This window comes from Lepidochelys kempii, chromosome 27 (genome assembly GCF_965140265.1).
Source record: "Lepidochelys kempii isolate rLepKem1 chromosome 27, rLepKem1.hap2, whole genome shotgun sequence".
NCBI classification, from domain to species: domain Eukaryota; kingdom Metazoa; phylum Chordata; order Testudines; family Cheloniidae; genus Lepidochelys; species Lepidochelys kempii.
The window spans coordinates 6,582,573-6,598,083 of record NC_133282.1 but is presented as its reverse complement, the minus strand read 5'-3'; the positions used below and the strand labels follow the sequence as shown (position 1 = coordinate 6,598,083).

Below are 15,511 nucleotides of genomic sequence, written 5' to 3'. Positions count from 1 at the left end.
ACACCAGTGTAATGGTCAGAAAATTCACCTCCAACATCAGAGTACCAATGATTTAGGAAGATATAAAAGAGAAGAGGTTTTGGCAGCTAAATTTATAGCTTGTAAGGCCAGAAGGGACATATGTGATCTTCTAACCTGACCTCTTGTATAACACAGGCCACAGGATTTCTCTGAATTAATTCCTTAAATTGAGACTACTAGGGAGAAGGCTTAGGTCTAGGGGGTCTGTGGTAGATCTCTCTGAAATGCTTCCAATTTCATATGCAGGTTCAGCTAGGCAAAGGGAACTTCAGATCTCAATGCATGATTGAGACGATGGTGTAGAGAAAAGGGGTTTCAATTTCTTAGGCAGAGGGTGCTTTTGGGGAAAGGAGGAGATTATACATTTTGGAACGGGGCCCCTCCTTTAATCAAAATGGAAGCAGACGGTGGCACATAAAATAAAAAAGGTGTTGACTTAGGTTTAAACTAACAGCCAGAGGAAAGCTGACAGGGGCCAAGGAGCACGTATGTCAGACAGACATCCATCAAAGACAGTGTTAATTGTGAATCTAATAAAGGGTCGGACACAAAAAACACAACTGACCTAGAGCAGGGGCAGCAAAAGAACACAAACTTCTGAAACCCTACTGACATCACAGATTAATAAAAAGAGGCACCTGGGCAGCAAAAAGAACTATAAATGTTCTTTACAGAAACAAGAGCCACTTAAAACTGAAAGCAGGCAATGCCTCACAGCAGATAAGGACTTCGACCTTTTGGAAGCCTGGTGGAACTATAAAAATCAATAGGATACTATAAAACCTGGGAGAGCTACAAGTCTTCTGAGGATACTCAGGGCCGTGCAAAGATTCCTGTTCTTTCCATGGCCCTGTGGGGCTGTGTGTGGCCTGTGACTGATTTATTCTGTGGGTCAATGGCCCCAATAGAAAAAAAGGTTCCGCACTCCTGGACTAGATGAACAATGGGTCAGCCTGTGTCAGATCTTACTACTTCAAAAAGATATTACAAAGGATTAACAATCCAATATAAAATGTAAACAATTTGAAACTTGACGCAATCACATTCACATAAATATCTGGCATCCTCAGTTCCAGATTTTTGCAGCGTCAGATCTGCACAACCATACCAAACATCAACTCTCCATTATGAGGATTTTCATAATAGGAAAGCTGCTGTTTGGAGGATAACTTAACTGAAAAAATACTAGGATTCGTGTCTTTTTCTGACACATCCTTCAGAAAGCCTTGGTCTTATTTAAATCCAACATAAAACTGAACTGAGTAATTAGATTTTAGTTTTGTGATGTGGACCATTGCTTCATTCCCAGGAGGCAAAGACTGAACTCCTTTCACAAAGAACAGCTAATGGAATCTTAAAGTATCTGAGTTTAAATGCTAATAGGAAACCCAACCCATGAGCATTAGATCAGTGGTTCTCAAATCCGGTCTGCCGCTCGTTCAGGAAAGCCACTGGCACGCCGGACCGGTTTGTTTACCTGCTGCATCCACAGTTCGGCCGATCGCGGCTCCCACTGGCCGTGGTTCGCCGCTCCAGGCCAATGGGGGGTGCGGGAAGCGGCGCGGGCCAAGGGAAGTGCTGGCCGCCCTTCCCGCAGCCCCCATTGGCCTGGAGCCACGATCGGCCAAACCTGCAGACGCGGCAGGTAAACAAACCGGTCCAGCGTGCCAGGGGCTTTCCCTGAACAAGTGGCAGACCAGCTTTGAGAACCACTGCATTAGATCACACCAACAGTTGAGTTGCCTTATTTAGTTGTTAACTTACAGTGCACTGACTGCTTGTCGGAGATCTCCAGATGACCCATGTAAGACTGAACCTCATGGACTTGCCTATCAAAGGAAGAGAAGGAAGAAATGGGAATTAGAGTCAATCAACAGCTATTAAATCTGGAAAGATATTTTTTTTAGTACAAACAAGTGGCAGACTTGAAATACTAAGAAATATATAGTGTAACGTAACATTCAGAACTAGTAACCATTCAGAAAGGGAACTAGGTTTCCATTATTCTAATGCAAACACCATACAGCTTTTCCTAAGAGTGTGAGGGCACAAAGAAGACCTTAAGTGTCCAGAAATCAAAGTTCCCTCTCAATATGTATCTGTCACTGCAGTATTTAAGGGGTAAAGACCAGAGTAAAAATCCAATTGAATTGACAAAGGTTATTCCGAACGTTTCCTCAAAGTTAATAGAGTAACAAGAGACCCCACTCACTTTATATATTCCATAAAGTGAGCCAACACAGTTACCTTGTATGTGTCAAGAACCACATACAAAACAAACAATGTGAGTGGTATGGTGGGAACCACTAGCTCTGCCAACAAGACCACCTGTTTTGGAAAGACTAAGAATATTAGGCCAGAGGGTCAAAAAGGGCAAAAACAGGGAAGTTCTAGCTGTCAAAGGAGAGAACTGCTGCTCTGCCCTTCAGCACCACTGGGAAAAACATACATAATGGAGCCCAGATTGTACCCATCAAGAGGAAAACAATTTTCAAATCAAGATTGGATGTTTTCTGGCCTGTGTGATACAGGAAGTCAGTCTATGAATCTAAGGAAGTATCCCATTGTGACCATCTGACCTCCTGTATAACACAGGCCAGAGAACTGCCTCAAAATAGTTCCTAGAGGAGATGTTTTAGAAAAACATCCAATCTTGATTTATATTTGTTACTAACAACATTCCCTATCTTCCATTTGTTATGTATTCTTTTCATTGCTTCCTTCACTTCCTCTCTCAACCAGGTCTTTTTTTAACCAATAAGACCTTCTTCCTTGATTATGGATTTATGGACATTGAAAAGTGTTCTAAAACAATCAGAGAATTGAACTGGTAGATCTAGTCCTTGTTCAGTTATTGGTTTCATGGGAATGCTCTGGATCTGGGGGAACAAGAGATTATCTTGAATACTGAGTTCCTGTGAAATCAAACTAATTGACAAAAATCTACAGCCAAAAGCCAGCTCAGGTGACATGACCATACAGCAAGTGGACATGGGAATGGGAGCAACACAAGCCTAGCCCCTTCATTACTTACGATCAATAATATTATTACTGATTTTTCTAAAGCACTAGTAGAATAATAGACTAGCCAGCCCTTCCCTATTGAAAAAAGAAAAGGAGTACTTGTGGCACCTTAGAGACAAACAAATTTATTTGAGCATAAGCTTTCGTGAGCTGCAGCTCATTTCATTGGATGCATGCAGTGGAAAATACAGAGGGGAGATTTTATATACACAGAGAACATGAAACAATGGGTGTTACCATACACACTGTAATGAGAGTGATCAGGTAAGGTGAGCTATTATCAGCAGGAGAGAGAAAAAAAACCAAAACCTTTTGTAGTGATAATCAAGGTGGGCCATTTCCAGCAGTTGACAAGAATGTGTGAGGAACAGTAGGGGGGAAAATAAACATGGGGAAATAGTTTTACTTTGTGTAATGTTTTTCCACTGAATGCATCCGATGAAGTGAGCTGTAGCTCATGAAAGCTTATGCTCAAATAAATTGGTTAGTCTCAAGTGCCACTAGTACTCCTTTTTTTTCTTCTTGTAATGACACAACCATAGAATCATAGAATCATAGAATATCAGGGTTGGAAGGGACCCCAGAAGGTCATCTAGTCCAACCTCCTGCTCGAAGCAGGACCAATTCCCAGTTAAATCATCCCAGCCAGGGCTTTGTCAAGCCTAACCTTAAAAACCTCTAAGGAAGGAGATTCTACCACCTCCCTAGGTAACGCATTCCAGTGTTTCACCACCCTCTTAGTGAAAAAGTTTTTCCTAATATCCAATCTAAACCTCCCCCACTGCAACTTGAGACCATTACTCCTCGTTCTGTCATCTGCTACCATTGAGAACAGTCTAGAGCCATCCTCTTTGGAACCCCCTTTCAGGTAGTTGAAAGCAGCTATCAAATCCCCCCTCATTCTTCTCTTCTGCAGGCTAAACAATCCCAGCTCCCTCAGCCTCTCCTCATAACTCATGTGTTCCAGTCCCCTAATCATTTTTGTTGCCCTTCGCTGGACTCTCTCCAATTTATCCACATCCTTCTTGAAGTGTGGGGCCCAAAACTGGACACAGTACTCCAGATGAGGCCTCACCAATGTCGAATAGAGGGGAACGATCACGTCCCTCGATCTGCTCGCTATGCCCCTACTTATACATCCCAAAATGCCATTGGCCTTCTTGGCAACAAGGGCACACTGCTGACTCATATCCAGCTTCTCGTCCACTGTCACCCCTAGGTCCTTTTCCGCAGAACTGCTGCCTAGCCATTCGGTCCCTAGTCTGTAGCTGTGCATTGGGTTCTTCCGTCCTAAGTGCAGGACCCTGCACTTATCCTTATTGAACCTCATTGAACCACTCTCAGTCTTTATTCAAGCCTAATTTAATGGTGTCCAGTTTGCAAATTAATTCCAATTCAGCAGTCTCTCGTTGTGTTTGAAGTTTTTTTGTTGAAGAATTGCCACTTTTAGGTCTGTAATCGAGTGACCAGAGAGACTGAAGCGTTCTCCCACTGGTTTTTGAATGTTATAATTCTTGATGTCTGATTTGTGTCCATTTATTCTTTTGCATAGAGACTGTCCAGTTTGGCCAAGGTACATGGCAGAGGGGCATTGCTGGCACATGATGGCATATATCACGTTGGTAGATGTGCAGGTGAATGAGCCTCTGATAAAAAGAAAAGGAGTACTTGTGGCACCTTAGAGACTAACCAATTTATTTGAGACTCTGATAGTGTGGCTGTGATTAGGCTCTATGATGGTGTCCCCTGAATAGATATGTGGACACAGTTGGCAACGGACTTTGTTGCAAGAATGGGTTCCTGGGTTAGTGGTTCTGTTGTGTGGTGTGTGGTTGCTGGTGAGTATTTGCTTCAGATTGGGGGGCTGTCTGTAAGCAAGGACTAGCCTGTCTCCCAAGATCTGTGAGAGTGATGGGTCGTCCTTCAGGATACGTTGTAGATCCTTGATGATGCGTTGGAAAGGTTTTAGTTGGGGGCTGAAGGTGATGGTTAGTGGCGTTCTGTTATTTTCTTTGTTGGGCCTGTCCTGTAGTAGGTAACTTCTGGGTACTTTTCTGGCTCTGTCAATCTGTTTCTTCACTTCAGCAGGTGGGTACTGTAGTTGTAAGAACGCTTGATAGAGATCTTGTAGGTGTTTGTCTCTGTCTGAGGGGTTGGAGCAATTGCGGTTGTATCATAGAGCTTGGCTGTAGACAATGGATCCTGTGGTGTGGTCTGAATGAAAGCTGGAGGCATGTAGGTAAGTATAGCGGTCAGTAGGTTTCCGGTATAGGGTGGTGTTTATGTGACCATCGCTTATTAGCACCATAGTGTCCAGGAAGTGGATCTCTTGTGTGGACCGGTCCAGGCTGAGGTTGATGGTGGAATGGAAATTGTTGAAATCATGGTGGAGTTCCTCAAGGGTTTCTTTTCTATGGGTCCAGATAATGAAGATGTCATCAGTGTAGCGCAAGTAGAGTAGGGGCATTAGGGGACAAGAGCTGAGGAAGTGTTGTTCTCAGCCAGCCATAAAAATGTTGGCATACTGTGGGGCCATGCGGGTACCCTTAGCAGTGTCACTGATTTGAAGGTATATATTGTCCCCAAATGTGAAATAGTTATGGGTGAGGACAAAGTTCAGCCACCAGGTTTGCCATGACATTATTGGGGATACTGTTCCTGACGGCTTGTAGTCAGTGTGGAATGTTGGTGTAGAGAACTTCTACATCCATAGTGGCTAGGATGGTGTTACAGGAAGATCACTGATGGATTGTAGTTTCCTCAGGAATACAGTGGTGTCTCAAAGATAGCTAGGAGTGCTGGTAGCATAGGCCTGAGGAGGGAGTCTACATAGCGAGACAATCCTGCTGTCAGGGTGCCAATGCCTGAGATGATGGGGCATCCAGGATTTCCAGGTTTATGGATCTTGGGTAGCAAACAGAATACCCCAGGTCGGGGTTCTAGGGGTGTGTCTGTGAGGATTTGTTCTTGTGCTTTTTCAGGGACTTTCTTTTGGTAACCCTCAGTGGGATCAGAGGGTAATGGCTTGTAGAATGTGGTGCTGGAAAGCTGCCTAGCAGCCTCTTGTTCATATTCTGACCTATTTATGTGGATGATAGCACCTCCTTTGTCAGCCTTTTTGATTATGATGTCAGAGTTGTTTCTGAGGCTGTGGATGGCATTGAGTTCTGCACGGCTGAGGTTATGGGGCAAGTGATGCTGCTTTTCCACAATTTCAGCCTGTGCACGTCGGCGGAAGCATTCTATGTAGAAGTCCAGTCTGCTGTTTCGACCTTCCGGAGGAGTCCACCCAGAATCCTCCTTTTTGTAGTCTTGGTAGGAAGGTCTCTGTGGGTTAGTATGCTGTTCAGAGGTGTGTTGGAAATATTCCTTGAGCCGGAGACGTCGAAAATAGGATTCTAGGTCACCACAGAAGTGTACCATGTTCATGGGGGTGGAGGGGCAGAAGGAGAGGCCATGAGATATGACAGATTCTTCTGCTGGGCTAAGAGTATAGCTGGATACATTAACAATATTGCTGGGTGGGTTAAGGGTAAATGTTGGAAATGGTCCACCTTGATTATCACTACAAAATATTTATTTTTTCTCTCCTGCTGATAATAGCTCACCTTACTTTATCACTCTTATTATAGTGTGTATGGTAACACCCACTGTTTCATGTTCTGTGTATATAAAAGCTCCCCACTGTATTTTCCACTGCATGCATCCAATGAAGTGAGCTGTAGTTCACGAAAGCTTATGCTCAAATAAATTTGTTAGACTCGAAGGTGCCACAAGTCCTCCTTTTCTTTTTGCGGATACAGACTAACACGGCTGCTACTCTGAAATCTTCCTTATTGAGTTACTATTTGTATTAGAGACACAAGGTAGGCGAGGTAATATCTTGTAATATCTTCTGTTGGTGAGAAAGAAAAGTTTCTGAGCCACACAGAAGTTGGTCCAATAAAAGATATTACCTCATCTATCTTGTCTCTCCAATATCCTGGGACCGACATGGCTACAACTACACTGCATACTCTTTGTATTGTCTTTCAGCCTGATTTAGGTCCAACAGATGTTTTGAGAAGAACTTTGCTCTTTTCCCGTTTAGCACTGAAGGTCCCAGACACCCAATTCAGCATCCTGTACCACTGCCTCAACAAGCTGCAAGCACCATGTATGTAAAAGACTCGTGCTAAAGAATTCAGATGGTGATATGCTATTACTCTCAGGGAAGCCTCTTATGGGACATCAAAAGGCTGTCCATAGGCCATTATAATGTACCACTATGATGTGCATTAAGAATACTCTTAATAAATCAGCTGATTATGAGTTTGCAATTATCTAATAAAACAGAGACTTCATTTTCTTTTTTTAATGAATCTTTTTTCATAGGGAATTGTCTCAAATTTTGAACTTTAAAATCCGAGCTCATTGGACAAACAAAGGCTGCCATATTGTTTAAAAAGTTAACCGGTTAAACAATTAAAATAATATCAGTTAACCAATTAAACAGAGAGGGGCTGGGGCTGCTCTGGCCAGCAGGGGGCCAGTGGAGCCTGCTGCTGCTTCGGCCGGCTGGCTGGCACAGCCCGTGTAGTCTTGGGTTGGCTGGGGTTGGGGCTGGAGCTGCTCCAGCTGGCCCGGGGTTGGGGCTGCTGCGGCGGACTACAGGTTAACGGTTAGGCTGGGTTAACCAGTAAGATTAATGCTTACCAGTTAATAGATCATTATTTTACATCCCTAAATTCCAACGTTGCTCACAGTAACAGTGTCCAAAGTCCTAGCTTGCTTATGGAATCAGTGAGGAGCATCACGGTTCAGCTATTTCAGGGATATGGAAGAACATTTAATATGATGCCAAAGGTCAGTGTGTCTTAGTAGCTAGCCTCCATAGATAGACAGATTAGACATTTATTAGCAGTAAAATGGAGCAGGGAGATTACACTACCTCTGTATTCCATAGGTGCAACTGCGACTGGAATACTGTGTACAGTTCTGGTGTCCACAATCCAACTGGAGAGGGTTCAGAGAAGAACCACGAGAATGATTAAAGGATTAGAAAGCATGCCTTATAGTGATTCAGCCCCTCCTATCTATTGAGCTTAAAAACCAGAAGGTTAAGGGATGGCTTGATCACAATGTACAAGTACCCACATGTGGAACAAAACCTTTTGTCACGGGCTCTTCAATCTAGCAAAGAAAGATATAACACAATCCAATGGCTTGAAGTTGAAGCTAGCCAAATTAAGACTGGAAATAAGGCATATTTAACAACGAGGGTAATCAATCATTGGAATAATTTACCTAGAGTTGTGATGGATTCTCCATCACTGGCTATTTTAAATACAGATTGGACGTTTTCCTAAAACATATGCTGTAGCTCAATCAGGAATGATTCTGGGGAAGCTCTACAGCCTGTGCTATGCAGGTCAGACTAAATGATCACGCTGTCACCTTCTGGCCTCAGAGTATAGGAACATTTATGTCTAAGGGATACTGGACATAGTAACTGGTCTAAGATAGTTAAGACTCTACACAACCTCAGAGCTTCTTCAAGTCCCTCTTTAAAACATCTTGTTCTAAAGGGCCGAATAATTGTTTTTATTAGTTAAATAAAAACTACCTTAAATGTGCTAAATGCATAAAAAAGTAAGTTTATCATAACATGTTTTGCATTTAAAACCAATGGTTTATTAAACAAAGAAAGTATTATCAGTAGTTAGTGACCTGAACTGATTGCTTTTGACTGCCATGTGCTTCCAGATTTTAGAAGCAGATCTCATCCTCTCATACCTCATTTTTATTAATAGATTGGAAAAGAAAAACTAGCTTTCCTGCTTTTTTCATCTCCCAAATGGTTTCTCCATTTTGAACAAACTAGTCATTGAAATGAACTGAAAAAAGTGAAATGAAGAATCCTCTCTTTGCACCTGCAGAAGAGGCAAATGGATGTCTAAAGCCTCTTTAGCACAAACTCTGCATGCAGTTCAGTGGTTTTACTTTCTTTAAAACTTCATCAGCAAACATATTACTTCATTTTTTATTTATTTTATTTGAATAAGTTATAGTAAATTTAGGCCTTAACATAGGTTGTCATAAATTTATTCAAAATTAAATTTGAAATTTTGCAAAATTTGCAGACAATGCAAAATTACGAAAGATAGTTAAGTCCAAAGCTGACTGCAAAGAGTTACAAAGGGATCTTACAAAACCGGGTGACTGGGCAACAAAAGGGGAGATGAAATTCAGCGTTGATAAATGTGCGTTACTATTAACGCACATTGGAAAACATAATCCCAACTATACATACAAAATGATGTGTCTAAATTAGCTGATTACACTCAAGAAAGAGATCTTGGCATCACTGTGGATAGTTTCCTGACAGCATCCGCTCAATGTGCAGCAGCAGTCAAAAAAGCCAAGTGCGTATTTTGAGCCATTAGGAGGGGGATCAATAAGAAGACAGAAAATATCATAATGACACTATAAATCTTATGCTCAAATAAATTTGTTAGTCTCTAAGTGCCACAAGTACTCCTTTTCTTTTTATAAATCCAAGGTATGCCCACACCTGGAATACTACATGCAGTTCTGGTCACCCCATTTAAAAACAGATATATTAGAATGGGAAAAAGTACAAAGAAGGGCAACAGAATTGATTAGGGATATAGAACAGATTCCATATGAGGACAGATTAAAAAGACCAGGACTGTTCAGTTTAGAAAAGAGACAACTAAGAGGGGATATGACAGAGGTCTATAAAATCATGAGTGGTGTGGACAAAGTGAACAAGGAAGTTATTTACCCTTTCACATAACACAAGAACAAGTGGTCATCCAATGAAATTAACAGCCAGCAGGTTTAAAACAAATATAAGTAAGTATTTCTTCACACAATGCGCAGTCAACCTGTAGAACTCATTGCCAGGGGACGTTGTGAAGGCTAAAAGTATAATTGGGTCAAAAAGAATTAGATTCGTTTATGGAGGATAAGTCCATCAATGGCTATTAGCCAAGATGGCCAGGGACGCAAACACATGTTCTGTATGTCCCTAAACCTCTGACTGCCAAAAGTTGGAACTGGATGATGGGATGGATCTCTTGATAATCACCCTCTTCTGTTCATTCCCTCTGAAGTACCTAGCACCAGTCACTGTCAGAAGACAGGATACTGGTCTAGATGGACAACTGGTCTAAGCCAGCATGGCCAGGCTTGAACTATTTTTTTTTTTTTTTAAAAAACCCTGTATTTAAATAGGTTTCAGAGTAACAGCTGTGTTAGTCTGTATTCGCAAAAAGAAAAGGAGTACTTGTGGCACCTTAGAGACTAACCAATTTATTTGAGCATGAGCTTTCGTGAGCTACAGCCGGTTATGAAGTGAGCTGTAGCTACATCGGATGAAGTGAGCTGTAGCTCACGAAAGCTCATGCTCAAATAAATTGGTTAAGTCTCTAAGGTGCCACAAGTACTCCTTTTCTTTTTGTATTTAAATAAAAACCCAAGTTTTGATTAATAAAAATAACCAATTTTTATCCACATTCCTTCCAATTTACATTCACCAAGCTTATCTCTCCTCCAAAATACTTCCGAACAGACACCTGGTTTTTGTAAAGTGCTTTAGTAATAACTCCACTCTGTTCTGTGTTGTATCCACTAGTGCTTTTCAACAGTAAAATCTTGAGACAGATACTTATACTCTATACATTATGGTATCATCCAGAAGCCCCAGTTGGGAAGGGGGTTCCTTTGTGTTTGCTGTACAAATGCATAGACACTGTTCCTTCCTTTAAAGAGCTTACAGTGTGGTGCTACATAAATAGCAGCAAATATCGTAGCAAGTCCTGTGTATTCCAAGGACATTGATGCTTGTTGATACAGAAAGAGGGTACACAACATTAAAACCAATCTTTCTTATCTACCCTTGCTCCCATTTCCAAAAGGGATGTAATAACGGAAGAAGAAAGCCATGGATTTTACAAAGAGAAAGACAACACTACTGTAAAACTACTATTTAAATTGTGACACTTTGGTTAAATTATTATCGCAACAAAAGTATTGATACTAAAAACACTAACGCAGTACCATGGCCAGCAAATTAGCTCACATCTGCCCACTGCAAGGTTTCTTGCACCTTCCTCTGAAGCATCTGGTGCTGGTCTCTGTTGGAGACAGAATACCAGACTACACAGACTTCAGGTAATTCCTGTGTTGTCCTCTTTCTTCTAAACTTTCTTAGTTATGTCAATTCCAAGACAAGCTATTTGTTTGTTGGCACTTATTCATAGGACACCATTTTTTAGTGTTCCAGAGTCATTGTGCTGATACCACTTATGCCAGGGGTTCTCAAACTGGGGGTCGTGACCCCTCAGGGGGTTGCAAGATTATTACATGGGGGGGTCCACAAGCCTTCAACCTACATCCCAAACCTTGCTTCGCCTCTAGCATTTATAATAATATTCAATATAAAAGAAATGTTAATTTATAAAGGAGGTCACACTCAGAAGCTTGCTGTGTGAAAGGGGTCACCAGGACGAAAGCATGAGAACGACTGACTTATGCCATAAACACCAACCCTTACAAAGAATCAGCACAGCACTTGTCAGCTGAAATGCTGCATCCTGGAAGTGTGGTGGTGGGCGATGTGTTCACTCTACAATAACTAGCCTAACATCCCTTTAAAGCTTCCTGCACGATTTCATTCTGTCCCTTGCTGCAAATCAGGAGATAGAAATTTGGAGAAAAAGTGAAAAATGAGGTTCCGGACGCTAGAGAGCCCAGGGCACTTTCCATGTTCTTCCTATGGCTCGGCACCCCCCAACTTCCAGTCTGGACCATTGTACCTCGCCCGCTCCCACGCCCACCCCCTCAGCAGCTCACATCGGACAAAGCCTCTTTCCTCGCAGCGGGACACGGCTGAGCCGCGCCACGCTCCGCGCCAGAGGGGGCTGCCCGGGGCGGTGCGGGAGGGGCTTCCCGCACGCAGGAGAGAGCCCGGCCCCGGCCCCGGCCCCATCCCGCCTCGGGCTCGCCAGGCTCCCCCGCGGGATGCGGCCCAGCCCAGCCCGGCCCGGCCCGGCCCCTCTCTCACTTGTTGGTCTGGTGGTAAAGAGCCTCCATCGCGGCCGCACAGCCCGGCCCGACTCCCTCCCGGCGCCGCGCGACACGTCAGCGCCCGCCACTTCCGGCTTCCGCTCGCGCGAGGCCCGGCTCGCTTCCGGCGGGAGAGGCTGCCCGGGCTGCTGCCTGACGGCGGGGCGTGGCGCGCGCGCGCGCGCGGTGCAGGGCAGCCCGGCGGGGGCCTTCGGGGGCCCGGCCGCGCGAGGAGCGTCCTGGGCCACTGGGGGGCGCCGCGGGGCTGCGCGTGGGCGGCCGGGAGCCGGTCCCTCAGCGCGCCCGGCCGAGGCACCCCGCGGCCTGCTCTGAGGCACCGCGACAGTGGGGTGCTGGCAGCCCCGTGCTAAGCGAGCGGCGTGAAGGCCGCCGAGCTGGGGCCCCCCTTCCCAGCCTGCGCTGGCGGCGTCCGCTGCCCCCGGCCGCCGCCTCTCCCCAGGCGGCAGTGGCGGTGCAGGCCCGCGTGAGGCCGAGTGCGTTCAGCCGGCCCCGGCCCCGGCCCGTGGGACGGTGCTGCCCCGCCCCCCCAGCGGCGGGAGGGAGGGCGCGAAGGGCCCTGTAGCGAGAGCCCCTGGGCTGGCCTCCCCGCCCCCTTGCCCCTAGGCGCGGGGTGAACGTCAGGCCGTCACAAGGGCCAGACTGGGTCAGAGCCAGGGTCCATCCAGCCCAGTGTCCTGTCCGGCCAGGGCCAGGTGCCCCCGCGGGCATGAATGGGGCAGGGAGTCCTCGAGTGGCCCGTCTCCCGTCGCGCATTCCCAGCTCTGGCAAGCAGAGGCTCGGGGCACCCTCCCTGCCCGCCCTGGCTAATAGCCATCGATGGACCTGGCCTCCATGAACTTGTCTAGTTCTTTTTTTAACGGTTATAGTCGGATGACCCTGCTGATCATCAGCCTGTGGGGCCCTTGGCAGGGGAGATGACAGCGGAAGAGGGAGAGTGACCGCTTGTGGGGGGAGATGTGGCCCCTGCTGGCAGATTCCCTCTCGCCGGCTGACTCTGGTGGTGCTGCTTGGGAGATAGCCTCGGGGGCAGGCATAGAGCTAAAGCTAAGCACCGGGCTGGAGCATAGCTGCTTCCCTTCAGTTCTGGATCAGGTTTCCTCTTGGGGGGGGGGGGGCAGTGCTGCTGCTCTGCCCTGTTTACTGTCCCCCCCTCCCCCCACGGGGGAAAGTAGTGGGAGGAGCTGGCTGAGGAGCAGGGTTTTGGGTTGGTTTGTTTTTTTTGTGGGGGCAGGGTTTATTGGTGCTGTCCCTCCCCTAGAGGAGCCCATTGTGGAGGAGTCTGCCTGTGTCCTTAACATCTGTCCCCGCAGTTGGGGCCAAGATTGAGATTTCTGCCTCACCAGTGGGGCAAACTCTGTGAGTGGGGATCTCTCAGACTGTTTGGGAGCGATCAGGGCTCTGGGTCTAGCTGACCTATGTGGGGATGACCATCTCCCTAGTCTGGGTGCTGAAGCTATTATGGTGACACCTCTCTTCCTCCTCCTGCCCTTGACCCTGCCCTGCCCTGGAGGCGCCCCCCAAACCCTGGTCTCTGCCCAGTAAATGATGGTGCAGGCCTTTCAACTGTTGAGCCCGTTGTTGTAGCAGCATTGGCTGGCACCGAGCAGTGAGGTGCCAGGCATTCTGAGATGTCCTCCTCTAAGGCGGAGCAGCTCAGTCTCAAGCCCATTCAAGATCTAGGGTCCAGGGCCTTCCAAGGGGATTGGTGACGCTGGATTCATGGGCTCTGAGCCTGTTGAGGTGGCACCAGCTCCCAGCCCTGAGCCCCTTTAACTCAGCACTTGGGGCAAGAATGAAGGGTCTGTTAGTTCTGTTGAGCCTAGCATGGTGGTGTTGCAGACACTGCAGCCCTGAGGAGGGTTCTAGACGTATGCCCTCCATCAATGACCAGTAGCTGGACCTGGGGAGCGGTGCCGGGGACTGGAGGTAATTAGACCCAGATGGACCCTGGGAGTGAAGTCAACGCCTGTGAGGAAGAGTGAGCTTGCCTAGGAGTTATATAGAGGACCAAGGGGCAGGGGGCTGGAAGAGACTACAGCCAAGCCCAGGCTGAGGGTCGACTGACTAGTGGCCACCACTAACATCCTCAGAGGGATTCTTGACCATCATGCCTTGGTGGGTGTTTGGCACAACCGGCACCCAGACAACGCCACCTCCTTCAGCTTTGTCTGGGTGGAATTGCGCCAATACAGTTAGACAGAATTTACATTTCATGCTTTAACATGGGCCTGTTCCTCTGACATTCGGCTGACCCCCTACTCAGACTATCATTTAGTTTTTGTGAATGTTGCTCTTATAGCTGAGTGGTTGGGGCTGGCTTATTGGCATTTTAATAACAGCCTGTTGGAGGATGTGGGCTCTGTGGAGTCCTTGTAGGAATTTTAGCTGACTTGGCAAGGGAAGAGGTATGCCTTTCCCTCAGCATGGACAAGCTCCAGGCCATTGACGGCCATTTGGCCCATGGTACTTTTGTCTGGTTGTGTGTCCAACTCCTTCAGGAGGTGGATCACAGCTCCCACTTCTGTGCCCTGGAGAAGAGGATGGGTGCTAAATAATACCTGTCTTCTGACAGACGACAGTACCTCTCTTACAGATCTGGAGAAGATGCAAGAAAGGGCTAGGGCTTTCTATGCTGACCTTTTCTCTCTGGATTCGAAGGCAGTGCTTGTGGGGTCCTGCCAGATAAACTCCCAATGGTGAGCATGGGTGACTAGGACTGGCTGGAGTGTCCTCTCACTCTGGCTGAGTTCTCAGAAGCCCTCCATCTGATGCCCACTAACAAACCTTGGGCATCGACAGGCTGACTGTGGAGTTCTACTGCACGTTCTGGGAGGTCCCTGGCCTGGACCTTGCTACCGTTTAGGCTGAGTCCCTGGAAGTTGGTCTCTACTGTCATGTAGGCAGGCTGTGTTCAACCAGCTACCAAAAAGGGGGGACCTCTGCAACTTGAGGAATTGGCACCCAGTATCACTCTCCAGCACAGGTTATAAGGTTGTAGCTAAAGCCATCTTGCTGCAGCTGAAGTCTATTTGGGCAGATATGATCCACCCCGACCAGGCATACACTCTTCTGGGCTGGACTTTTTCTGACAACCTTTATCTGATCTGGAACCTTCTCTGGATAGAATGTAGAGTTGGTCTGTCTCTTGCCTTCCTGTCTCTTGATTAGGAAAAAGCATATGACAAGGTAGATCACTGTTCTCTCATGGGAATCCTGCTGTTAAACCCCCAATGGGTTGGAAGAGAAGCCTGGAAATAGTTCCCCCTTCCTCCTTACTACAGGTACCCCTTGGTCTGACTCTGATCACCAGTAGCAATCCGTTTCCTCACCCCCAGACCTTCCTGCCAGAGGAAGAGTACTAGGCAATTACTGG

General features: G+C 46.4%; 1 protein-coding gene and 1 long non-coding RNA gene across 7 annotated transcripts in view; one reads left to right on the top strand and one right to left on the bottom strand.

Annotated features, from left to right (window-relative positions):
* GOSR2 (golgi SNAP receptor complex member 2) overlaps positions 1-12,296 on the bottom strand; it is a 29,564-nt gene extending 17,268 nt beyond the window's left edge. For 2 of the 5 annotated variants that reach the window (XM_073326310.1, XM_073326314.1), the window contains exons 1-2: positions 12,116-12,244; positions 1,786-1,850 (exon numbers count right to left, since the gene is read on the bottom strand). In XM_073326310.1, the coding sequence (XP_073182411.1) occupies positions 1,786-1,850; positions 12,116-12,144 (94 nt within the window). In that variant the 5' untranslated portion in view covers positions 12,145-12,244. Of the gene's footprint in view, positions 1-1,785; positions 1,851-7,975; positions 8,041-11,605; positions 11,738-11,904; positions 12,054-12,115 lie in introns of those variants that run through there. The other 3 variants (XM_073326315.1, XM_073326313.1, XM_073326311.1) reach the window with 3 other exon arrangements.
* A 321-nt stretch (positions 12,297-12,617) lies between these two features.
* LOC140904068 (uncharacterized) overlaps positions 12,618-15,511 on the top strand; it is a 36,362-nt gene continuing 33,468 nt past the window's right edge. For both annotated transcript variants that reach the window (XR_012156429.1, XR_012156428.1), the window contains exon 1: positions 12,618-14,834. This is a non-coding gene — a long non-coding RNA (uncharacterized lncRNA). The remainder of the gene's footprint in view (positions 14,835-15,511) is intronic.